Genomic DNA, 25227 nt, shown 5'->3' with positions numbered 1-25227 from the left:
CTGAGGAGGCTGAGGCAGGAGGATCACTGCGAGTTCAAGGCCAGCCTAGGCTACACAGTGAGTTCAAGGCCTGTTTGAACTACATAGCAAAACCCTGTCTCCAAAAAAGAAAAAGAGAATTAAGTCTTACTGGAACCCTGAGTTGACTTACACATGTGAGTAACCTCAAACCTTAAAGTGGCTGCTACTCTCTGACAAGGTAGGGCCCCATCACACCCAGCACAAGGGATGGTGGGAGGAGTCTGTGGCTCAGAGATACTGGGGTAGGCCAGAAGAACCTCTGAGAGGAAGGGGTGACCCCCCCCATACACTTGGGAGGGGCCCCCAGTGGGTTGCTGAAGCTCAGTCTAAAGAGGAAGTGAGAGGAGGAGGTGAGGTGCGGCAGGGAGGTGAGCCAAACTGGTGGGGACAGCGGCTGGGCCTGGCATTTCTGCCCCTTCAGGGCCCAGCCCACTCCCCAATAAAAGAGCACACAGCAGGCTGGGAGAGATACCCTGAAAGCTAATCTCTTTGACTCCACAGCCAGGCTTGAGGGCCTGGACCTGGCTGGCTGGGAACCCAGGCCCCAAGTGGGTCCGGAGGTGCCCTCACACTGGCTCTCCCCACATCTTGCAGCTGGTGGCATCAGGGGTCTGGAGCGCCATGGCTCAGGCCCTGGGGGAGGACCTGGTACAGACTTCAGAGCCTCAGGATGACTCCAGCTCTTTGGGGTCCGACTCAGAGCTGAGTGGACCTGGCCCATATCGCCAGGCTGACCGCTATGGCTTCATTGGGGGCAGCTCACTGGAACCAGGGTAAGTGGGGCAGAAATGAGGGTGGGGTGGGGATCAAAGACTGAGGATAGAGACTGAGGGCTGAATTCTGGAGTAAGGCCCAGTTTAGAGGGTATGAGGAGGATCTGGCTGTAGGCATCTGGTCAGGGACTCCCCTCTAGGCTCCAGGTGGAAGCCCAAAGTGGGAGGGTGATGTGGAGGAGACTCCTGTATGTTTCTTTTATGCCAGCCTCCAAGGGTTTGCACCCATCCCTGGGCCTGAGCACTTTTCTCCTTTACCTTTACCCAGGAACCTCAGGTCCAAATCATAGAACCTACCCCTCCTCCCCTTCCCCTCTGCAATGTACAAACAGGAAAACAAGTCCACAGACAGATAGAAACTTGCTCTGGGTCACACAGCAGATCAGAGACAGAAGCAGACTCCTGGCTTCCAGTCCAGGGTTATGTCCAACAAGCTTTTCTTACCCTGGGTGACAGCCAGCCAGCCCCTCCCCAACAGACACCTACTCACCCAGTCTCCCCTACTTCTGCCCATATTGTAGCCACAGCCTTTCCTGTCCCTGTGGCAGCCTTTGGCAGCTATGGGTCACAGATCACTCCCTAAACCCCCTAGACATCTCCAGCGCCAGTGGCTAGGATCCCTTGGTTAACTTGGAGTGAGCAGGTGTGGGCTGTGGGAAGCAGCTGGGAGCCCCAGGATAACTGCCATGTGCCCCCAGGCCAGGTCACCCCCCTGCAGACCTCATCCGCCAGCGGGAGATGAAGTGGGTGGAAATGACCTCACACTGGGAGAAAACCATGTCCCGACGGTACAAGAAGGTGAGGAGAGAGAGGATCTTTCCACGCCCCTTTGGCTCCTTCCCCTCTGCTTCCTAACGTGCCTTGGCAAAATTCACCCATGCTATGACCTAGTACCTCCTGCTGGGCCTTGGCTGAGGGGAGGTTGTACTTGGGGCCTTCCAGCAGGAACAGATAGGCTGCTTAATGGAGCCCCTTGGCCTTGCCCGCAGGTAAAGATGCAGTGCCGGAAAGGCATTCCCTCAGCCCTGCGGGCCCGCTGCTGGCCCCTACTGTGTGGGGCTCAAGCATGTCAGAAGAACAGCCCTGGCACCTATCAGGTAAGGAAGTTGGCAAGAGTCCCACTTCTCCTGCCTAGAATTCCTTGCTACCCGGAGCCCACCCTTACCTTCCTGCTCACCCACAGGCGCTGGCAGAAGCCCCAGGAGACCCTCAGTGGATGGAAACCATTGGCAGGGATCTGCACCGCCAGTTCCCTCTGCATGAGATGTTTGTGTCACCCCAGGGTCATGGGTACGAAGCCAGCAGTACCCAGGGACCCCAGGCTCCCACCACCTAGATGCTTCTGCCTAGCTTCCCCACTCTAGCTTCACCTCTTTGCATTCCCAGGGACCCAGCAAGGCCCAGGAGGAGGCTGTTGCTTGGGCAGAGGCCACAGAGGGTGGGGAAGGGATGCCTGGAAGGCTAGGCTAGCCTCTAATGGGGTCTTCTGGCACAGGCAGCAGGGGCTCCTCCAGGTACTGAAGGCCTACACCCTGTATCGGCCAGAACAGGGCTACTGCCAGGCTCAGGGCCCTGTAGCAGCTGTGCTACTCATGCACCTGCCCCCAGAGGTGAGTGAACTCCATTCTGACCCTCCATCCTTGATGATCTTGACCCTGTGATCCTGAGCTCTGATCCCATGAGACCCCACACCACCTCAGCCCAGCCTCAGGAACTCTGGCCTCAGGAATCTGGGATCCTTTACACCTAGACCCTGGCCAGTAACCCAGGGCATATGACCACTAACTTCAGTGACTTTCAAGTCTAATGACTTTGACTCCAAGAATTTGGAACCCTTAACCTAAGAGTCTGATGTTTTCACTTTGGCCTCATAACTATAACTCCTAGTTCTGAGCTCTGTGACTGAGACCTCTGATCCCAGTGACCCCAGGAATCCAGGACTTGAACTTTGGGACCCTTCCCCTTCCTCAGTGAGCCCCAACCCTGTGACCCTCATATCTAGCAGCCCGAGCCTTGTGTCTTCCAAGCCTTAAACCTGTCAGTAGGCCTTAGTTGTAGAAGAGGAAGGGCTTTGGTGAGAGCCCCCAGGCACTGAGCAGGGTAGGCACGGCTCTGAATCCAGGCTCCTGATGGTGCCCCTGAACCCCTTTCCCATCCTGCCACCCCTCCATGGTCTCTTCCTTGGTGAGCACTCACAGGCATGTGCTGTCCCCAGGAGGCCTTCTGGTGCCTGGTGCAGATCTGTGAGGTCTACCTCCCCGGCTACTATGGGCCCCAAATGGTAAGAGGCTGAGACAGGCACAGGAGGTGTGGAGGCCTGGGGACTGGGGTTGGGGGTAGAAGCCTGGGGTTTGGAAGAGGAGGTGCTGGGTGGCAACAGCCAGCCAGGCTGATGAACATGGCCACAGGAGGCTGTGCAGCTGGATGCTGAGGTGTTCATGGCCCTGCTGCGGCGGCTGCTCCCGCGCATTCACAAGCACCTGCAGCAGGTGGGCGTCGGGCCCCTGCTCTACCTCCCCGAGTGGTTCCTGTGCCTCTTCGCCCGCTCCCTGCCCTTCCCAACAGTGCTGCGCATCTGGGATGCCTTTCTCAGCGAGGGTGAGTGGGGTGGCTCTGTGGCTGGCGCCTGGAGCCTTGGGATGCCCTGGGGAGCTAGTTGACCAGCTCTGAGGTCTCTCTGCTCAGGAACTGCCACTCCTGGTCCCTCTGAGGCCTTTCTCCCTCTGTGATTCTGGAGAAAACAGCCATGAGTGTAATGCATGGGGACCCCCACCCCACAGTGAAGAGCACCACAGGAAGGCCAGGCATGGCCCTGGGCAGGGCTGGGGCCAGGGAGGCTGCCCTGGGAGGTCCAGGGTAGGAATGGGGAGATCACAGCACGAGGAGTCTGAGGGCTCAGCCCAGATAGGAGGTGCTCCTCAGAGCCTGCAGGCACTTGCTGAGCAACCCCAGGCTCCAGGCCTGGGTGGCTCTGGAGCCAGAAATACCTGAGTGTGAGACCTTCCTTCTGGTGGAGGTGGGGATGGGAGGTGATGGTACAAATTAACAAGATATTTATAGAATGTCATAAGTGCTGTGAAGAAAATAAAAAGAGATGTGACAGAGTGTCAGGGGAGCAGCAAGAAGTAATTGCTGTTTTTAAAGATGTTTCTGGGGGATGCAACTCAGTGGTAGAGCAAGTCACTAAGCCCTGTGTTCCATTGCCAGCACACACACATAGAGACAGAGAGAGGAGAAAGTCATAGGAACATTTATTGGTAGACTGCCTCACATTGAGGAGGCCCTGGGTTCTATCTCTAGTGGCCGCTCACCTCCAGCTGATGCAGGAGGATGGGCCTACAGAAGTGAAGTCAGAAGGGCCGGGGAGATAGCTCAGCGGCACAGCGCCTCCCTGGCAAGTGCAAGGTCCTGAGTTCAAGTCCTCGTACCAAAAAAACCCCCAACAAACAGAAGTAAAGTCAGAAAGGTGGGTGCTGTGGGCAAAGAGCAGAAGGCACATCAAGGCAGAGCTGAGCTGACCCTGGGGTCTTTGGGACTTTTCCATGATATACCCTGCTCATCAGTAACCCTCTTATATTCTGTTCTGTATGTGTACCTAGAAGTACCAGAAATTAATTAGTATATTTGTTGAGCACCTGCTATGTGCCCAGCCAGCTTTAGGCCTTCCACACGGAGGGGAGGACTGCTTGCTGGTTAGAGCTCTGGCTAGGGTGTCCCAAGTCACCATCCGTGTATCTATCTGTCCCATCCCCCCAGCCTCAGACCTCCAAGCTGGGACTGATTGTGGTGGCTGAGCTGATCCCTGCCTCCTCCACCTGAGGGCATGTATTGCCTAGGCTCCCTTTAATAGCAGTGATGAGTTTAGCAGTGTGATTGTTCCTTTGCAAGTCACAGTTGTCACTAGGTCTCACTACCCCTTGGCAGCTCTTCTTAGAGGATCAGAGGCTGCCAGGGAGGGATTGTGAGGCTCCAGAACTGGCCTAAGGTCACTGTGTGTGAGTGAGCATGTTTGCACATGAGCACCATGCTGTGGTTTAGGGTGAAAGCTCTGCCTAGACTCTTTCTAGAATCAAAGGGTTGTAGATCCAAACGGGAAAGGCCTTGACAGGTACCCGCTCAGCCTTTCCTTGTTCCTCATGGGAAAGGAGGAGCCAGGAGAAGTCTCTGGATGAGGATGACAGTAGCCCCTGGTTCCTGGCAGGCTGCTTTCTCTGGAAGTGTCTGGGACTCTGAGACCGGCTTGGCCAGTGCCTTACCCCCAGACTGCAGTCTCCTTCAGACATTGCTCCTGGCTTGAGTTGTGGGTAGGGCAGGAGGTGGCAGGAGTGTGGCTGAGAGGAGGTGTGGGTACAGAGCTGGTCTCCTAGTGGGTGAGCCCTGCCCCCCTCTGGCCTGCAGGTGCCAAGGTGCTGTTTCGTGTGGGGCTGACGCTGGTGCGCCTGGCCTTGGGCACTGCAGAGCAGCGCATGGCCTGCCCAGGGCTCCTGGAGACGCTTGGTGCCCTTCGAGCCATTCCCCCTGCCCAGCTGCAGGAGGAGATCTTCATGCCCCAGGTAGGTGCCACTTGCTTGCCCCTCCTCGATGGCCCATGCATAGTAGGGGAAACTGAGTCACAGATCAGGCAGCCAAAGTGAAAACCAGGCTCAGTTCTTGCCATCTGAGCTGCAGAGAATATGAAAACCTCAGAGCTCAGCGAGTTTTCTGTGGCTCCCCAGCAAGGTTGTCTGCAAGTCCCTCTGCCCTCAGCCACTTCCTGGAGCTGTGTACTGCCTGCCCCGCAAGGCCCTCTGGGTTTCCTGCCCCCACTCCAGTCCAAGAAAACTCAGCACCAACTGCTCCCCACAGGTGCACAGCGTGGCCCTGTCAGAGCAGGACCTACAGCGAGAGCTGCGGGTCCAGCTGGCCCGGCTGCCCAAGTCATCGCCTGGACCATCCCCTCAGCCACAGGCCCGCCTGCCGGGGGCCCAAGCCATCTTTGAGGCCCAGCAGTTAGCAGGAGCTCAAGGAGGTGCCAAACCTGAGGTACCCCGAATTGTGATACAGCCCCCGGAGGAGCCCAGGCCACCACGGCGCAAACCGCAGACCCGCGGCAAGACTTTCCATGGCCTGCTGACTCGGGCCCAAGGACCCTCCATAGAGGGCCCCTCCAGAACACATCGAAGCTCCTTCCTAGACACCCGTTTCTGAGGGTGGACTCAATGCCCCCTGATCACAATCATCTGAATGGCTGATGCCAGCCTGCAAATGGGCACCGCACTTTACTGCTGGGATTTGGTGTCTTGCCTCCATTCCCAGCAAGGACCACACATTGGGGGAGGAGACATTCCCCCACTTCATGCACTCTGTCAGGCACAAGGGAGGTCACAGAGTGGGGGCTTGTGGGGACCCAAACTGGCCACCACCAGCTATCTGGTAGCAGTATTAAAGCCAGCACTAAAGGGGTGTGGAGACTGCTGGCTGGGCTAAGGGACCCTGGGGCTGCTGAAGGTTCTGGAATAAAGTCTGACTGAGCAGATGCCTGGGTGGAGTTGGATCAAATGCCTTCCCCGAAACCCTGGGCAGCTGCCCCTTCCCCTTCAGCCTGCCCTCCCCTGGGCCAGCCTTGGTCCTGCCCTGGGACACAGCGTGGCTGCCCATTGGCTGCTGGGGAAGGTGTTTACCAGCAAGAGGAACCAACTGTAAGCGTTCTTGCCCCAACCCCTTGGGGGCAGGTAAGATTTTGTGCCTTGGGAAAGAGAGCTCCCCAGGGGAGGCTGGGCCCAGGGTTGGGGCTCTCACTCCTATTCTGCCTCTCTTTGCCCTTCCTCCAGGCTGGTCAGGAATCCCTGGGGTGGGGAACTCTAACTCAAGTCAGTCCCCCCACCCATGCTCCTGGTCCCATCTGTCAAAGAGAGCCAGGCAAGAACAAAGGCCTAGTGTGCCCAAGACAAAGGAGAAAGGCCCTGCCGGCCCTTGTCCCTCCCTTAGCCCTGGTGTACCCCCTCGGGACCGCCACCATGGAAACTCCTTCTCACACTAATTGCCCCCGTGGGTGCCTGGGGTGCCTGGGACATGAGCCATCATCTAGACAATAGGGCTGGTTCTGATGCAGGCGTGTGTCCCCACAGTGCCTATCCCCAGTTGCCTTGCCTCCCTGTAGCTCACCAGCCTGCTGTAGGTGTGTAATGGACAGAGTACCAGGAGCAAGCGTCTGGAGGCCCATGCTTCCGTGGGGGACCACAAAGTAGAGTGCTCAGTGTGTCTGTTCCCACGGCTGTGCTGAAACATTACCGTGGCCCCCAACAGAGCTTGGATCCGGAGTGGACAAACTTGCCAAAGCCTCCCTGCCTATGGGAGACCCAAGGTTCACCCCTGCTGCTACTCTTGCAGTGTGAAGCTGTCCCCATCTCCCTCTGGCCGCTCACTTTGGCCTGCCCTCCCGAGGGGGGTGCCCTTTCCTGCATCCATCCCACCCCGCAGTCCTGTGCCACCTCAGGTGCCAGCTCAGGTCCCAGCCCCACTGTGTGCAGGGCAGCAGCTGGGGTCCTGTGAGTTAAGATCTAGAGGACTTTCAGGCTCCTCTCCACCCACTGGGGTACTTGAAGCTTAATAATAACCCTCTCACCTGAAATTCATAAAGCTTTTCTCAGACATGCAGTCCCATTTCCCTGCAGCTGGCCTGGTTGCCTTCCTAGAGAAAAGGAGGGTGGGAGTGGCTAAGGGCCCAGCCCAAGGCCACAGGGAGCAGCAGAGCGGACTGGCCCTGGAGGGAGGTCTAAAAGAGGCGCAGGCACTGTAGTAGGTAAGGCGGAGCCCACCCATTGCTTCCTGACTTTCATAGTTAAACCCTTTAGGGAGACCAGGGGAGCAAGAATGCCACAGCTTCAGCCCTGGGCCTTTCTCTCATGAGCTGGGTGGAGTAGGGTGGCAGCCACTCAGGCTGGCCCCAGACTCTAGGAGGAAGTAGTCTCCAGCAGACGCCTCCGGCTGGGGTGGAGTCACTGGCTTGGCTACTCAGGGAAGCATTTCCTGGGGGGACTTTTGGTCCTTCTGCAGGTCCCATTATGAGCCATTCCCTTGGAAGCTGCACTGAGACATCAGAGCAGGAGAGAACTGGCTTCCTCCTTCTGTACACACTTCTGTGCTCACCTTCTCAAGGGCACTTCTGCACGAGTACAAGCATGGCCTTTCGGGAGCTGCTGTGTAGCCAGGTGTCTCTGTGCAGTGAGCAACCGCACAACCATATTCAGCCGACCCAGCAGCTCCCTATAAACCTGCTTGGAAAATAAAATAAAATAAAACCCTGCTTGGAAAGGGGATCAGGGAGGGAAGCAATACATACATCTAAGAGCACTGAATTTGTGGGTACTGAAGCTGGGACAGCACCTACAGAAATGTCAGCCTGCATCAGTCCAGAGGATATTGAGGGGGGCACAGAAAGGCAAACAGAAGCCCACCTTGGGTCACTGTGCACATGTGAGAGATGGGTGGTGCTCTCCTGGGTGCTCTAAGGCCAGCCTTGGACACCCGGTGAAGCTGCACAAGGAAGGTTCTCTCACCCTCCTTGGGCCTCAGCTTTCTCCTATAGATAAAGGCATGAGAAGAGCTCCCAGGCCAGCCTCCATCCACCTCCCTACCAGTGTCACTGTTATAGCTGTTGTTCAGTCTGGCTGGGCAGGAACGGAAGTAATGTGTCACCTTGCCCCACCCCTATCTGGCTCAGCTTAGCTCTGGATTTACCCAGCTTAGCCCTGTCTGTGTGCCCCAAGTCCCAGTGACCTGGGCTGGACTGCAGGTGCCCAGCCCTGATTTTCCTCCCTTTCCTTGTTTCAGCCAAAACTTTTGAGACAGAGTGATCTCTGGAACAAGGGTTTATCAAGGTATTATGGATGCTTGCCTGAAGAAAGACAGGTGCCAGAGCAAGTCCTGAGGCCACCAGCAAGAAGGCTAGGGAGCAGCTGAAAAATGTCTACCATGTCTAAAAAGCCAGGGTATTTTATAACGAAACCTCGGAAAGGAAAGCATGAATCATGTACAGTGAATCTACATGGCTGTAGATGAGAGGGGTGGGACAGGAAGGCAGTCGTAAGGAGCACCACTGCCCTTGATTGCTGTGCTTGTAAACTTCAGTGGCACCTTCATGATCCCACGCCTGCAGCTGGGAGGCAAAACTCCCAACAGACATTCAACAACATGGAACAGTCTTTTGCTGGCTTGGCCTGAAGCTGTTAATGGATTAATTTCTCTTCCCCTCCACTCTCCCACCTTTGTAATTAAATTTAAGACATCTCAGAATTTTTCTCTTATCACCCACAAGGCAAACACGAGTGTACTGATGCCCGGCCATGGTGGATGGGAGGGGCACAGCACCACAATGCTCTCTGTGCCTGTAAGCACATTCTGACTTTTTTTTTGTTTTCTGATTTTTAAAACTTTATTGGTACATTTTAGAGATACATAGTGATAACATTCATCATAGAGAAGTTATACGGTTACATGATACATCTTGCTGCTTCTTTTATCCCACTCACCTGCCCTCCTTTCAACCTTTCCCCTCCTTGTTCACAAAAGCTTTGTTTCCATTTTTGCCTTCTATTTTTCTCCTTTGCCCTTCTTTCCTTCCCCCTTCCCTTGTTCCTCTTCTCATTTGAACATTTTCTTCCCATTTCCCAGTATCTATTTTACATTTTAATACTTATTTATACTTTCGGTTTCTCACATCAGAGAAACAATGCAGTATTTAAACGGGTGTCCAATTTATTTCACTTCAGAGTACGGTCTCAAGGTGCATCCATTTAGCTAGAAATGGTTCAAGCTTATCTTTCTTTATGGCAGAGTGGTACTTCACTGTATGTATAAAAAAAACCCACATCTTCTCTTTTTGGTGCTGGGAATCAAACTCAGGACCTTGCGCTTGCCAGACAGGCGCTTGTGCCGCTGAGCTCTGTCCCCATCCCCTCAACCACATCTTTATCCGTCCTTCGGTTGATGAGCATTTGGGCTGATTCCAAGATTTAGCTATTACACACTGGGCTGCTATAGACATGGCTGTGCATATATTGCTGTGACATGATGCTTTTAATTCTGTCAGGAAAATGCCAAGCAAGGGAACAACTAGGTCGAATAGAACTTCTAGTTTCAGGTTTTTGACAAATCTCCACACTGATTACCACGTGGTTACACCAGTCTACACTCCCACCAACAATAGAGAAGTTTCTTTTTCCCCACAGTCCTGCCAGCATTTGCTATTGGTTGATTTCTTGATAACAGCCATTATTTCTGGGGTGAGATGGAATCTCAGTGTTGTTTTAATTTGCATCTTTCAAATGATAAGTGAGTTTGAACATTTTTTCATGTATTTATTTGCCATTTCTTCATCTGAGAAGTATCTATTCATTTCAGATGCCCATTTTTGGATCGGGTCTTCAAATTTGGGGGTGTGTGAATTTTTTGAGTTCTTAATATATTCTAGATATTAGAATATATTTTGTCTGAGGAACAGCTGGTAAAATTTTTTTCCCACTCTGTAGATTGTCTCTTTACTTTATTCGTGGTTTATTTTGCTGTGCAAAAGCCTTTTATTTTTTTAATTTTTTTTTTTTTTGCAAAAGCTTTTTAATAAGATGAGATCCCAGTTGTTGATTCTTTGTGATATTTCCTGTGTGACTATGGTTTTGTTCAGAAAGTCTTTGCCTACACCAGTGTCTTCAAGAGTTTTACCTATTCTATTTTCCAGAAAATTTAGTGTTTCTATTTTAATATTTAGATCCATTGATCCATTCTGATTTTAGTTTAGTGCATGGTGAAAGATATGTGTCTAGTTTTAATCTTCGGCATGTGGACAGCCTGTTTTTCCAGCACCATTTATTAAAAATGCTATCTTGGTTCTTCTTACCCAAGAACAAGAGCTATATTTCCATTTGCTGATATCCCCTTCAATCTTCTTTTTCAGAGTACTGTTGTTTTCAACATAAAGGCCTTTTACTTCGTTCATTAGAAAAAAGGCCTTTTTTTGTTGTTGTCTTTTTGAGACAGGGTCTCGCTATGCAGTTCAGGCTGGCCTTGAACTCACTCTGTAGCCCAGGCTGGCCTTTAACTTGCAGCAATCCTCCTGCCTCAGCCTCCCAAGTGCTGGAATTATAGGTGTGCACCACTATGCCTGGCTAAGCCTGGTTTTGTCCTTGGCTCTGTTAATATGGTGTATTACATTTATTGATTTGCATATGTTGAACCATCCCTGCATCCTTGAAGAATCCTACTCTGTCATTTGTAGAATCTTCTTGATGATTTGCTGCATTCTGTTTGCCAGTATCTTATTGAGGATTTTTACATTCATGTTCACTAGGGAGACTGGCCTATAATTCTCTTTTTTGATAGGACCCTTCTCTGGTTTTGGTATCAAGGTAATTCTTGCTTCCAGGAATGAATTTAGGAGTATTGCTTCCCTTAACAATTTCATTAAAGAGTTTGAGAAGTAGTGGTATTAGATCTCTAAATTTCTTGTAGAATTCAGCAGTAAACCCATCAGGCCAAGATTTTTCTTTGTTGGTAGGTTTTTAATTACATCTTCAATTTTATTGACTGATAGTGGTTTATTTAGAATTTTTACATTTTCTTGATTCAGCTTTGGTAATTCACATGTATCTAGGAACCTGTCCATTTTTTCAGTGTTTTCCATCTTACTAGAATATAGGTTCTCAAAGTAGGCATTGATTATCTTCTGGATTTCTGCAGGGTCTGTTGTGATTTCACCCTCTTCATTCCTAATTGCATGAATATGTGTCTTTTCTTTCCTTTTTTTTTGTAAGGTTGGCTAAGGGTTTGTCAATTTTATTTATCTTTTAAAGAACCAGCTCTTTGATTCATTGATTTTTTTTTTTTCCTTTTTTTGAGACAGGGTTTCACTATACAGTTCAGGCTGGCCTTGAACTCACTTTGTAGCCCAGGCTGGCCTCAAACTCCCAGCACTCAAGAGGCTGAGGTACGAGGACTGCTGCAAGTCCAGCATGGGCTACAAAGTGAATTGAAGGCAAGAAATCCACTTTGTCTGCAAATAGAATAACTATTTTTGCTTTTTTCTTGGTTCCTATCACATGGAGTATTGTTTTCCATCCTGACTTTCACTCTGTGAATTTCTTTTTTAATTAAATTATTCTTTTGTATGCAGCACATTGTTGGATCTTGCATTTTTTTTGTTTTTGCTTTTGTTTTGGGTACCAAAAATTGAACTCGACTTTGTACTCACCAGGCAGGCACTGTGCCATTGAGCTATATCCCCAGCCTGGATCTTGATTCTTGATTCATTCTATCAGTCTATTTCTTTTGATAAGTGAGTTGAGACAATTAACATTGATGGTTATAACTGAAGGTATTGACTTATCCTTATCATATTATTTTCCTGTTGCTGACTTTCTTTTTTCCCTGTTTTAATTGCTTGCCTTGCCTGGTGGATTCATTCTATGAGGTTGTTCATGGAGTTACAGTCCTTGTTATCTCTTTCTAGAATGTCCTTCAGACTATTTTGGACTGCTGGTTTGGTGGTCATGATTTCCTTCAGGTATTGTCATGGAAGTATCTTATTTTTCCATCAATTTTGAAAGACAGTTTTGTGGGGAACATAAATCTGGGTTAGAGGTTGTTTTCTTTTAGAGTTTGAAATACTTTATTCCAAGCTCTCCTTGACTTGAGGGTTTGTGTTGGGAAGTGTGCTATGATTCTGACGGGCTTTCCTTTATAGGTGACTTGTTTCTTTTCTCTAACAGCTTTCACTTTTTTTATTTTATTTTTTATTTTTGTCTTTTTGAGACAGGGTCTCCCTCTGCAGTTCAGGCTGGCCTTGAGCTCACTTTGTAGCCCAGGCTAGTCTTAAGCTTGCAGTGATCCTCTTGCCTCAGCCTCCAGAGTGCTGGGATTACAGGTGTGCTCCATTATGCCCGGCTTCGTCTAACAGCTTTTAATATTCTGTTCTTGTGTTGAATTTCTGGAATCTTGACTATTATGTGCCTTCACATTCTGCCTCTTGCCAGTTGGATGGCCTTGGACAAATCACACAACCTCTCTGAGCCTCACGTTTCTCTGGGTAAAGGTAGAGAATTATAACTACTATCTCATAATATTAAAGATTAAGGGAGAACCACACATGTAGTTCTTGTACATTGCCTGACAAGGTCAAGAAATGTTGTTGATGGGTGGGGTGTGGTGGGGCAAACTTGTAATCCCACAATTTGAGAGGGTGAGGCAGAATTGCTGTGAGTTCAAGGCCAGCCTGGGCTACATAATCAGTTCAAGTAAACCTGGAATACTTAGCAGAAACCCTGTCTCAACACAAACAAAAAGAAGGAGGAGGAGAAAGCATTGCTGATACTGGAACTACAGAGTGCTCAGACACCACCAGGCACCCTTGCCCAGCTAAGCCTGTGCTACATATGCAAGGTTATCCCCACTTGAAGATGAGAACACTGAGTCCCCAGACGCTGCTTGGCTCATTAAATGTCAAAGCTCATGCTCTTTGGATGACATCCACAGTGGGATCTCTCTATCTCAGGCCACAGAGGCAGCAGGGTGGCAGATTGTCTGGGGTGGCTGCCCCTCGTGCCAGGAGCCTGGGCAGTGACAGGGAGAGCCCACAGCAACCCTACTAAGTATGGTGGAGCACTGTGGATTGGGCTGGAGGGCCCGGGGAAAGGGAGTTCCCCTCTTGGAGCCCCTCCAGAAGTAGATAGAGTGGGTCTGCGTAGGCTGCTGTGATTGAAGTGGCAGAAACAGTTCAAAAGCTGCCAGGCTCCTCAACACCCTCCCCTAACCAAGTATACTCTTGGAGACAGTGGGTGCTGGGGAGGATGGGGAGCATCTGAGGGTGGGGCGTCGGAGGAGAAATTACAAGGACAGGACAGCTTGCCTGTGTGGCTCAGCCCTACAGGATGGGGAATAGACCCATTTAAGGCAGAAGGAAAGTGAGCTTTGCATCAGAAAGGGAGGTTCTCAGACTTAGACTTGGAATCCACTGATGTGATACACTAGAAGAGATGGTGTGAACTCAGAGATGGCGTCTGGGGGATCCACCAGGGTGTATGTGTCTTGGGGACACTGCGTGTGGGTGTAACTGCAAGTATGTGACCCTCCTTGGGGCTGGCTGATTGACAGCCCGGATCTTACAGACACCCTAGCCCCTCTGCGCGCTGGCACCCTTGCTCCAGGCTGTTCCCTTCCTTCTACACAAGTACAGAGATCTGGCCCAGGAGGGCTTTGGAGGGAATCTGCATGCAGCAGGGTCAGGCGCTCCTGGCTGGAACTGCAGCTGCAGGGCTGGATGTGGGGGTGCTCAGGCTCTAGCTAAGGGCAGGGATTCGGACCTCACCCCGCCCGCCTTTCTGCCACCCCACCCCCAGGGTGGTTCTAGTACCAGGCTCTGCCTGCGCCTCCTCTTCCCTGCCCCTGCCCCCTTCCTCCTTGCCCTCTGTTTTCCCCTCTTTTCTGTTATGGGGTCTGTCTTTCTTACAGTCCTTGTCCCTTCGCCCCTGGCCCTGTCAGGACTTGGTCTGTGTCTCCACAGATCTCTGCTGTCCGGTAGACTTTCTCCCTGGCCAGCTCGGCACCACCTGCCATCCAAGCGCCAATCCCCCTCCCCCTGCTGCTTGCCTCTGGCCAGGGACAAGGGGGCGGGGCCCGGGCGGTTTAGTCCGAGGCCGCCCCGCCTCTCACTGGGCATGCACGGGGCGGGCAAGCTATATAAGGCGATGCTGCGCCACCCACGCGCCGTGCCGCGTTTGCCTTCACGTCCGCTCGCGCAGATCCCTTCCGAGCCAGCACCACCCGCAGGTACCCCGGCTCCGGCCCCGCCCCGGGGGAGCCAGGGAGGGGGGCTGCCGAGCAGGGGCGGCGGGACGGGGACCCTGAGCCCCTGCGGCACCCGCCAGCGGGACCCTCGACGCTAACCCAGCGCACTCTCGGGAACCCCTGGGCGCCCTACGTCGGAAGGGCTGAGCCAGGGCAACCTGAGTTAGGGGAGCTCAGGGGTGCAGGACGCTTGGGGCTGGTAAAGCAGAAGTCCCTCCTCCGCGGGGCGGGGCAGGGATGGAAACCACGGTCATGTGCCAGTAGGGACAGGATTGAGGAGGAGCTGGAGGGTGTCGCCAGGCCAAAAGTCTTAGGGGCTGGAGATGGGAAAGGGACCTGGCTGGCCCTGACTTGCGGCTTTGTTTCTGTCTCTCAGACTTTCCACCTGCAAGATGGTGAGTCTCCTGTGGTCCCTCCACCAAAGGCCCAACTCCCTGGGCAGAGGGTGGGCCCAGAAGGCAATGACTGGCATCCAGGGGCTTAACCCTGAGGGCTGCCCGGTGTGAACGGTTGAGATCTCTAACCAGCTCCAACCTCTTGACCCTCACTGCATGTGCCAGGCCCTCATCTGTCCCCCATCAACCCTGGAAAGTGGGCACTGTCAGCCCCCTGACAGTGATTCCACATTTGTCAAGCACCAGCTGTGCAGCCAGCACCATTCTAGGTCTGAGGACACAGAAGTGAGCCCACAGTCCTGGCCGTCAGGGAGCTCCCCTGCTAGGAGAGGGCACAGAGCCCCAGAGCTTGGCCTTGGCCAACTAGAATCTAAGCCCAGGTCTGAGGCCCAGACTGCTTATATCCTGGCCACAGCACATTCTTAATCACCAGGTGGTTCTCCAAGTTCCTGGCCTCATGAACACCCCAAGGATGGGATAGGGCAGGCACCAGGCATTTTCCAGACCAGGGAACTGCAAGGAATAAGTGCCTCCTCTTGGGTCACACTGAGGCACCCAGTAGCCCCATGTGGAAGTCAGCCAGCCTCAGAGGGCAGGAGTATAGAATTTCCTGCAGGCACCTGGAAAGAGGGCACTAGCCTTCTCCAATGCTTACCCAGGGCTGGCTCATGGCAGGTCTTCAGTGCCTACTTGAGGACGGTGAAAGACATTCACTTATATAGTTAGGTGGCAGCACACTCCATGTTGGCAGAGGGGGCACTCAACCCAGAGAGAAATGAATGCCTATAAGTGGTTGTTATGCTCATTGGTCAATTCTTCACTCAGCAAACATTTATAGAGGAGTTACTGTGTGTCAGTCACTGTTTGGAGTACTGGGCTTGCCTCAGTGAACAAAACAGAGAAAAAGCTCTGCCTCTATGAACCAAGCTAGGGCAGACCTGGTGCAGGATAGTAGTCATTGATCCAGCTAGCAGGTCATTGGATCCTGCTCTCCTAGCCCAGGCACCGCACCTGACAGTTTACAAAGCACTCTTCCCACATTTGCCCCTTGGGCTTTTCCCTCAGCCTGACTCCTTCTTGTCCTGGGCCCTTGAACAAGACAGCTCACATTGTTGGGTGACTGAACGTACTCACCTGCCCACCCTGTCCAAGTCCTACCACTTCTGCCCCCCTCAGCTTTCCTTGGATCCACTGGGGCCCGAGTGGGACTGCCCCTTGAGCTCCAAGGACCTGGACCAAGAGGAGGAGCCAGGGAGAGGGGGCTCTGGCCTGCCACCCATCAGCTGCTTCCCTGGCTCCTGGCGCCAGGATGTGGGCCTGGACTGCAAAGGCTCCCCTGAGGGTGCCGAGGCCCGGGCCTGGACTGTCTACTACTACAGCCTCCTGCAGAGCTGTCTGCAGCAAGCTGGGCTTCCGGAGACTCAGGACCGAAGCCAGGTGCCCCACACAGGTGCCCAAGGGCTCCATGGATGGGGGGTATCCCTGGGGGGCAGAGAGGGACCATCAGTCCAGTTGCTCCCCATCCTTGCTGAGGTTGGCCCCTTCCCTAGGCTCTGGTTCCATCTGAAGACAGAAAGGCAAAAGACATTTGGCACCAGTGAAGTCAGAGGTCAGGGCTCTCCCCACACATACACACACACTGCCCTGGGACTTGCACATCATGTTCTGTAGAGCCAAAGCTTCTCAAGAAGTATCTTGGGAGAAGCTGTGGAGGCAACTGAGCACTGGGACCCCAAAGTTCCTCTCCTGCTTTATCTTTGTGTAGCCACAAATGATTCTGTGTGGACAGTGCGTTCACTCCTAGAATACATGAGAATCAGAGACTTGCTCCCCAGGTACAGATTGGGAAACAGGCTCTCAGAAACAGTGGCCCTTCCAAGGTCACAGAGAATTCAGAGCCCAGGCTAAACCCAGGTCTCCATCACCCAGCCCAACCAGCAGGAGAGAAGGGGAGCCAGCTTCCTGGGGCCAAGTGGGCAGACAGCTCCCCCTGCGCCCTGTACTCTTCTCATCCAATTACTGAAAAGAACCTGGGGGGGAAAAAAAAAAAAAAAAAAAGAACCTGGGGGCCCAAGGATGAGGGTGGGAGTTGGAGGTGGTGGGCAGAGAGGCAGAAAAGGGAGCCCTGATGAACTTGGCAATGTCTCTACCCCCAAGGTTGCCCTGGTGCCGAGGTGACCTTGTGCATTCTGGGATCCCCCAGCACCTTTCTGTCTGTGCTGCTGGAGGGTGGGGTCCAGAGCCCGGGTGAGTGTGTGCCCAAGTTCCCCACCCTGCTACAGAAAGGGCAGCCCCGCCCTGGCCCAGCCACATCCCAAAATACCCACCAGCCTTGGCAACTGCCTGCATTCCATGGGACCAGCTGCCACACTCTGAGTAGGGGTGGGTTCTGGGAAGAACTGTCTCTTCCGTGGCACAAGGGCCAGGCTGGAGGTGTTGGGCACTGGGGATATAAGCCTTCACTGGCCAGCTACCTGCCCCCCTCTGCCTACAGGAAACATGCTCCTCTGCCTGTCTCCAGCTTGGCTGACGAAGGTGCCAGCACCAGGGCATCTGGGTGAGGCGGCCCTGCTGGTCTCCAAGGCTGTGAGCTTCTATCCAGGGGGCCTGACATTCCTGGATGACTTTGTGCCCCCACGGCGTGCCACCTACTTCCTGCCAGGCCTGGGGCTGGGCCCTGGCTGGGGCCGGGAGGCAGCAGAGCTGGCCCGCAACCTGACTTGCCCCACAGGAGCCTCAGCGGAGCTGGCCCGGCTGCTGGAGGACCGGCTGCTGATGAGGCGGTTGCTGTCCCAGCAGGGCCGTGTGGCCGTGCCAGCTACTCTGGCTTTCACCTACAAGCCTCCAGGGCTGCTGCAGGGAGGGGACGCCAGCCCAGGACTACGGCTGGTGGAACTGAGTGGCAAAGAGGGCCAGGAAACACTGGTGAAAGAGGAAGTAGGGGCCTTTCTGCACTCCGAGGCTCTAGGTGATGCTGTGCAGGTAACAGGCTCCTGCCCACCCTGAGGTCTGTGCAGATGCCAGCAGGAGGGCACCCATGAGTGGTACCCAAGTCCTGATGGGAAGCTGTCCCCAACTTTTAGCCCTGCCACTGCCCCAAAGGTGGGGCAATGCCCTGCCCTCTTACCTTAGTTACTCTCTGGCACAGTGGCATAAACATCCCTCCTTGCAGGTACATGGGGTGGTGTCAAGGAAGCCCTTTTTCCCCTTCCTGCTGCAGGTTGCTGTGAAGCTCAGTGGCTGGCGCTGGCGGGGGCGGCAGGCTTTGTGTCTGCACCCTCGGGTGGAGCTGGGTGCTGTGGTGGACACAGTGCTGGCGCTGCTGGAGAAACTGGAGGAAGAAGAGAGTGTCCTGGTGGAGGCCATGTGTCCACCTGCCCGGCTGCCCTTCCCAGGTGAGAGCCGCCTGTGGCAGCTGGGGTGGGAGCATGGCAGGGCTTCCTGGACTCTGCTGGATTTAGACCTCCGCCTCTTCACCCAGGAGGTCCCTCACCCAGCCCCGAGATGGCTGTGCGTATCTGTGCTGTGGTGTGTCGCACTCAGGGTGATAGGCCCCTACTGAGCAAGGTGAGCAGGGGGGGTGCAGATCCAGGTAACCCTGTCCCTCACCCAAGCCCAGTCCCACTGACAGGACAATCTCTTGGGGGGATTTTGGATGGCTTTTTTTTTTTTTTTTTTTTGGTACTGGGAATTGAATTCAGGACCTTGCACTTGCCAGGCAGGCGCTTGTGCCGCTGAGCTATATCCCCAGCTTGGGGGGATTTTGGTGACCAATGGAGAGCCTCCTGTGTCTGACACTCCAACTCTCTTGAGCCCCTTCTGTATCAGGAGCTCCTGCCCCTGTATTTAGCCTCATGCTGGGGCCCAGGGCCCAGGGGGCTGATTATCTTCTCAGAGAGCTCCTGCCCACAGAAGAGGCTGACCCAGGGATTCTGATAAACCTCCAGGGCCTGGAGTCCTCGGGAAGAGGGTGCCTCCAAGCTGGAGAGCTCAGAAGGCTTGGGGTACCCTCTGGGTACACAGCTCTGGGTCAAGCTGGAGGAAAGCATTCAAGTAAGCCAGTGCTACAGTGGAGAAGAGGCTTCTGGGGAACATGTAGGGCTAGGACACAGCAGAGTGGCTGCAGGAGCTAGGGCAAGCATGCTTGGAGCCACTCAGGGAGCAGGCACCCTAGCTGAGCCTTGGTAGGGTCGGGGCCAGGGGCCAGATGATACTAGCTGAGTGTCAGTCTGAGTCACACTGGAGAATGGAGTTTCCTGAATACCGACTGAGGGGTCCGGCCTGGAGGGGTGCTTGCAGCAGGGGTCCTCCTAGCCCAGTCCCCTGACCTGCAACCTGCCTAGGTGGTGTGCGGAGTGGGTCGTGGGGATCGGCCTCTGCGGCACCAGAACTCCCTGCCGAGGACGCTGGAGGTGGCGCTGGCCCAGTGTGGCCTGAGCGAAGCGGCACAGGTGGCAGCCGTGAGGCAGCGCGTCAAGGAGGCAGCTGAGGCCGTGCTGGCCGCGGTACTGGCCCTGGAGGCTGGACTGAGCGCCGAGCAGCGCGGCGGGCGCCGGGCTTGCACTGACTGCCTCGGTGAGTGCGGGCGCGCAGCGGGTTCGCAGCGGGCGGGCGGGCTCCGCGGGCCGAGGCCGAGGGCTGTCCGCGCTGAGCAGCATCCCTCGCCCGGCCCAGGCGTGGACTTCGCGCTGACAGTGTCCGGCCGCGCGCTGACCCCGGTGGCCCTCGAGCTGAACAGCAGCCTGTGCCTGGAGGCCTGCGGCACGCTGGAGGGGTTATGGGCCGCGCCCCGCCTGGGGTTGGCGGCCGAGGAGGCGGCGGCTGCGCCGCTGGTGGAGACCATGCTCCGGCGCTCGGCGCGTTACCTCATGGAAGGAAAGCAGCTGCTGCTGGTTGGCGCCGGCGGCGTCAGCAAGAAGTTCGTGTGGGAGGCGGCGCGCGACTACGGGCTCAAGGTGGGCGGGGACCGGGCCCTGCGCTGCGGCCTGAGTGGTCCAGGCGTGGCTCGGGGTGGGGCCCGGAGCGAGGGGGCGGGGTTCGCCTTTGAGGCGGAACAATGCTAGGGTAGTTTGGGCCGGGCGTGCCTGCTAGGGCGAGGCCGATTTCCGTGCCTTGCTTGGTTAGGTAGCTAAGCTCCTAAGGGCTCCACCAGGGCACAGAGGCCTCTATAGAAAGGAAAGATGAGGATGCCAGCGTAGATGGCCTGGGACAGGCAGGGGTCAAGGGCGAGATTTAGGGTTAGTTCCAGAGCCCAGGTTGTTTTGTTTTTATGGTACTGGGGTTGAATCTAGGACTTTCACATTGAGCTACATCACAGCCCATTTATTACTATTATTTAAATTTTGAAGAAAAGCGTCAGTCGCTAAATTGTCCAGGCTGGGTTCAACTAGCCATCGTCCTGCTTCAGTCTTCCAGATACTGGGATTATAGGCATGCACCTCCACTCCCGGTTTAGAGCCCAGTTTGTTTGTTTTAGGGAGGTTGGGACAGGGTCTCGCTATGTAGTTCAAGCTGACCTTAAACTTACTGTGTAGTCAGGCTGACCTCCAACTTGTGGCGCTCCTCCTGCCTCTGCCTCCTGAGTAGTGGGATCACAGACAGGCATGTGCCACCACACCTGGACATTTTCTTGTTTTTTAATGGTGGCAAAGCTTCACTTTTATTATGGGTAGAAAAAAAAAAAGAGTAGGAGGAAAATGGGCTCTGCAGAACAAGTTTGGGCAGAAAAAAATAAAAATAAAAAATACATCCTACAGCATAAAGGTGGGCTATCATGAAGTGGCACCATAGCTGAACCCAGTTTTCAAATGCTAAGCTAAGGGACTTAGCTCTGTTCTGGACAAAGGGCAGGCATTTTGTGGTTGAATTCCTAGGGCCTAGGACCCACAGAAATGCTGGGAAGCACCTTACAGATCCTCAATCAGGTTTACAGAAGTGGGTTCCGTTATAAAATCTTGAGCAAACCAGCCAAGTCGACATTTTTATCCCTATTGAACAGATAAGAAACAGCTGGTGTGGTGGCACAGGGCTGTAATCCCAACGCTCTGGGAGCCTGAGGCAGGAGGATCACAAATTCAAGCCCACCCTGGCAATTTAGTGACTCAGGGAGATCATGTCCCTAAATAGAAAAGGGCTGGGGATGTAGCTCAGTGCAAAGGGCCTCCATTCAATCCCCAGTAGTGAAAAAATAAAACCAAAACCAAAATCTGGGGCCTTTTCCTGCTGGCCTTAGTCTTCCAGTGGCCTCCTCTCCACCCGAACAGTGTCACACCCCCTAGACAGCCCCCCTCCAGCTTTGCCCTGCCTCTTTGCCCCTGCCTTACATGGCGTGTTCTCCTGCTGGAATGCTGCTTGCTGCTGACACCAAGGGTTACGGAGCAGACAGCCACTTCCCTTCCCACCTCAGTGGCTACCTCTGCCCTGAGTCTCAGCTGCTTTGTATGTGTGTCCCCACACTGGGCCACAAGCTTTGGTGATACAGAGCCCCGCAGGAATCTCCCGTGGGTACCTTGCAGTGCCAGAACTTTTGGTGTGAATGAAGACCAAACCGCCTGTCTTGAACCCCAACCTTCTTGGCTTCTCTGAAAGCCCTGCAGTGAGGCTGCCTGTGGGAATGCACTGCTGAGCTCTTACCTCCTCCACCTTTTCCCCTGCAGCTGTCTGTCCTGCCTCTTCTTTCCTCTGACTGATGCTTAGTCTTCAGCTCCAGTTTAGCATTCTCTCCTTCAGGATGCTCCCCCACCGCCAGGCTGGGATAGGTCTCTCATTTAATCAATCATCAACATTCAGCCAGGCTAGGTGGCACATGCCTATAATCCCAGCACTGTGAAGGATCTCTGAGAGTTCTAGGCCAGCCTGCACTACAGAGTGAGACCCTTCCTCAAAAAAAAAAAAAAAGAAAAAGAAAAAAAAAATCAACATTTATTGAATAGCTAGCATTTATGAGTCCATCTCCTCTGAGGGCTGGAACAATGTTGTGGGGCCCATCTAGTCTCCTCTGCACCCACCACTTGCTCACCTGGGTGTCTTGTCCTCTTGTGGTTTCTGCAGCTGCACCTGGTAGAGTCAGACCCCAACCACTTTGCGTCTCAGCTGGTACAGACTTTTATCCACTTTGATGTGACGGAGCACCGGAGGGATGAGGAGAATGCGCGGCTCCTGGCAGAGCTGGTGCGAGCACGTGGCCTACAGCTAGATGGCTGCTTCTCCTACTGGGATGACTGCCTGGTGCTCACAGCCCTACTCTGCCAGGAGCTGGGACTGCCCTGCAGCCCTCCGGCTGCCATGTGCCTGGCTAAACAGAAGAGCCGCACTCAGCTGCACCTGTCTCGCCGTCACGGCCCGCCGTGGCCTGCACCCTCCCTCCATGCTGTGGCCTGCTGCCCTCTGGAGAGTGAGGCAGATGTGGAGAGGGCTGTCCATCAGGTCCCCCTCCCAGGTGTGATGAAGCTGGAGTTTGGGGCAGGTGCAGTGGGTGTGCGGCTGGTGGAGGATGCGTCACAGTGCCATGAGCACTTTTCCCGGATTGCCCGTGACTTGCAGGGTGAGGCTGACCATCCAGGCATTGGGCTGGGCTGGGGCAATGCCATGCTGCTGATGGAGTTTGTGGAGGGCACTGAGCATGATGTGGACCTGGTGGTGTTTGGTGGGCGGCTGCTGGCTGCCTTTGTCTCTGACAATGGCCCCACGAGGCTGCCTGGCTTCACGGAGACAGCAGCCTGTATGCCCACGGGGCTGGCACCAGAGCAGGAGGCACAGCTGGTGCAGGCAGCCTTCCGCTGCTGTCTGGGTTGCGGGTTGCTTGATGGTGTCTTCAATGTGGAGCTCAAGCTGACTGGGGCTGGCCCTCGGCTCATCGAGATCAACCCCCGCATGGGTGGTTTCTACCTGCGGGACTGGATCCTGGAGCTCTATGGTGTGGATCTGCTGCTGGCTGCTGCAATGGTGGCCTGTGGTCTGCGACCTGCCCTGCCCACCCACCCCCATGCTCGTGGTCACCTGGTGGGCATCATGTGCCTGGTGTCTCAGCACCTGCAGGCATTGAGTTCCACAGCCAGCAGAGAGACCCTGCAGGCTCTGCATGACCAGGGCCTACTGCGCCTCAATTTGCTGGAGGAGGCCCTGGTGCCTGGCGAGTATGAGGAGCCCTACTGCAGTGTGGCCTGTGCTGGCTCCAGCCCTGCTGAGGCCCGCCTCCGCCTGCTGGGCCTCTGTCAGGGCCTGGGCATCGACAGGCCCAACTACCCGGTTGCTCATTTTCTGTCTCATTTCAAATAGTCCTGGAGCCAGGGGTGGGGATAAAGTGCTAAGGGGAGGAGTTGTAGTGCCCTCTACCTGCTGGTGTGCTTCTTGTCTGTCTCTGCCTATCACCCCACTCTAACCCCAGCCTGGCCTGCTCCCATGCCTCAGGTTTGCTTCAGAGCAGCAGGGCCATTTTGACACCAAATCCTCCTGGGCTAAGGGCCATAAAACAAATGTGTGTAGGGAGCCCTCTTGGCCTCTCAAAGGCTTCGGTGCAGTTCACAGCTGCCCCAGGACTCTAGCCCTGGAAAAGTACCAGGAGTTACACACACACACTGCAACTGCCCACCCCAAATGGGAGTGGACCCAGACCGAGGCCCTCTTCTCCACCCTTCCAGGGTTGTCTCTCTTCCTGCCACCTACAGGGAAGAACCTTGGTGGGCCTCCAGCCTTGGACAAATCCCATGATGAGCTGAGATTTAAATGCTTGTCTTCTTATCCATATCCTAGGGTAGTTCTAGAGCCCAGTGTAAACCTTCTGGCAGTGCCCCTGTCTCAAATGGCCTGAGAAGCAGAAGCAAGTGGCTTGTGGTCAGGAGTAATCGCCTCCCCTCATACTTTCACAGAGATACTATTGTCCCCATTCTCCAGATGAGGAAACAGGCTCAGAGAGGAAAAGTGACTATCCCCACGGTCCTTCCACCAGGGATATGGACACAAGGGCTGGGGCCAGGTTCCCACATTCACTAAGTCTTACATGCCTGCTCAGCTTCTAGGCCCCTCAGCCTCTGTACCCTCATCGAAAACAGCTCAGAGACTTGTGAACACCTGCCTCCCATGCACCATACACCTCCACCAAGTGTCTGTGCTTTGGCCTCTGGAACATCTAACTAGGATTGGCAGAAGGTGTCTGCACTGCGTTCTTCATTTAGGGAAACTGCTTCAAGAACTATCTCTGTACAGCATAGGAACAGTGGACAGCTCCCCCAGCAGGCATCCCTTCCCAAATAAAGGCTTATGGACTAGTGAAATATCTGGAGTCTGGAATAGGTTTCTTGGACTGGACAGCTCCTCCTAGGCTCAGCTAGGTGGGGCTGGGGCTGGTTGGGGGAGTTGTGAGGGGGACAGGGCCTGGGGAGGAAGCAATGGGTAGGGGCTAGGGGAAAAACACTCCATTGGCTGGGCCTCTGGGCTGACCTTTGGCAGGGGCCTGTCCTACTCCCACATCAGGGCCCAAACCTGATGCTCTCCTTTGGTGGGATTACAACCTGAGGTCACATCCAAATAACCCTCTGTCAGTCTGCAGACCCCTGAGTTCTGTCCGTCTGAGTTCATGCCCAGCCTACTTTGTACAACTGGAAGGCACATCCAGACAGTCCCTAACAACCAGAACTCAACCAAGGCCTAGTCTGGCCCAACTTCATCCCCCTGACACACACACATCAGCTCATCCAGCATGAATCCATGCCCAATCCAAAGTCACAGACCAAGTTTGGTGTGTTGACTCTCATCCTTTCAACCAGCTTTTTTTTTTTTTTCTTTCTGGTACCAGGAATCGAACTCATGAGCTCACGCTTGCCAGGCAGGCGCTGTGCCGCTGAGCTAAATCCCCAGCCCCTCAAGCAACTTTTATTAAGTGTCTTTATTCTGTCTGTACCAGGCAGTCCAATTACCAAAGGTGCTTAAATTAATGAAAGCCCATATTTAGCAGGGCATGGTGGTGCACACCTGTAATCCCAACACTTGGGAGGCTGAGGCAGGAGGACCGTTGTGAGTTTGAGGCCAGCCTGACCTACACAGCGAGACCCTGTCTCAAAAAAACAAAAACAAAAACAAAATCATATTTAGGAGCCCCAAACCCTTAAAGGAAAGAGCCTAGTAACAGCTCAACGGTACACTGATTCCCCCCAGATCTCTGCCCTACAGGGACCTTGAGCCAGAGGCACCTTAACGAGTCTCTAAATGCAACTGCCTCCCTTTCA

General features: G+C 54.1%; 2 protein-coding genes across 6 annotated transcripts; both read left to right on the top strand.

Moving 5' to 3' along the window:
• The first annotated feature begins 203 nt into the window (after positions 1–203).
• On the top strand, positions 204–6313 carry Tbc1d10c (TBC1 domain family, member 10C). 2 transcript variants are annotated; one of them, XM_005384348.2, is made up of 10 exons: positions 204–371; positions 616–794; positions 1493–1592; positions 1784–1891; positions 1978–2084; positions 2290–2404; positions 3010–3075; positions 3203–3392; positions 5193–5347; positions 5640–6313. In XM_005384348.2, exons 2-10 carry the CDS (start codon positions 643–645, stop codon positions 5979–5981), a joined length of 1335 nt encoding a protein of 444 aa, XP_005384405.1. In that variant the 5' UTR covers positions 204–371; positions 616–642; the 3' UTR covers positions 5982–6313. The 2 variants fall into 2 exon arrangements, with proteins under 2 accessions (XP_005384405.1, XP_005384404.1); XM_005384347.2 differs by having other exon boundaries at positions 205–389.
• An 8185-nt stretch (positions 6314–14498) lies between these two features.
• Positions 14499–24278, top strand: Carns1 (carnosine synthase 1). Of its 4 annotated transcripts, none has more exons than XM_005384333.2 (10): positions 14512–14591; positions 14986–15004; positions 16181–16454; positions 17162–17251; positions 17499–17986; positions 18225–18399; positions 18489–18571; positions 19348–19579; positions 19679–19959; positions 22055–24278. In XM_005384333.2, exons 2-10 carry the CDS (start codon positions 15002–15004, stop codon positions 23279–23281), a joined length of 2853 nt encoding a protein of 950 aa, XP_005384390.1. In that variant the 5' UTR covers positions 14512–14591; positions 14986–15001; the 3' UTR covers positions 23282–24278. The 4 variants fall into 4 exon arrangements, with proteins under 4 accessions (XP_005384391.1, XP_013369392.1, XP_005384390.1 ...); XM_005384332.2 differs by having other exon boundaries at positions 18486–18571; XM_005384334.2 differs by lacking the exon at positions 16181–16454 and having other exon boundaries at positions 14499–14591; positions 18486–18571.
• The last annotated feature ends 949 nt before the right edge of the window (positions 24279–25227 follow it).

The sequence above is a fragment of the Chinchilla lanigera genome, unplaced genomic scaffold, assembly GCF_000276665.1.
Source record: "Chinchilla lanigera isolate Chin_1 unplaced genomic scaffold, ChiLan1.0 scaffold00021, whole genome shotgun sequence".
Lineage (NCBI taxonomy): Eukaryota > Metazoa > Chordata > Mammalia > Rodentia > Chinchillidae > Chinchilla > Chinchilla lanigera.
Note: the sequence above shows the minus strand (reverse complement) of the source record. Positions and strands in the feature narration are given on the sequence as shown.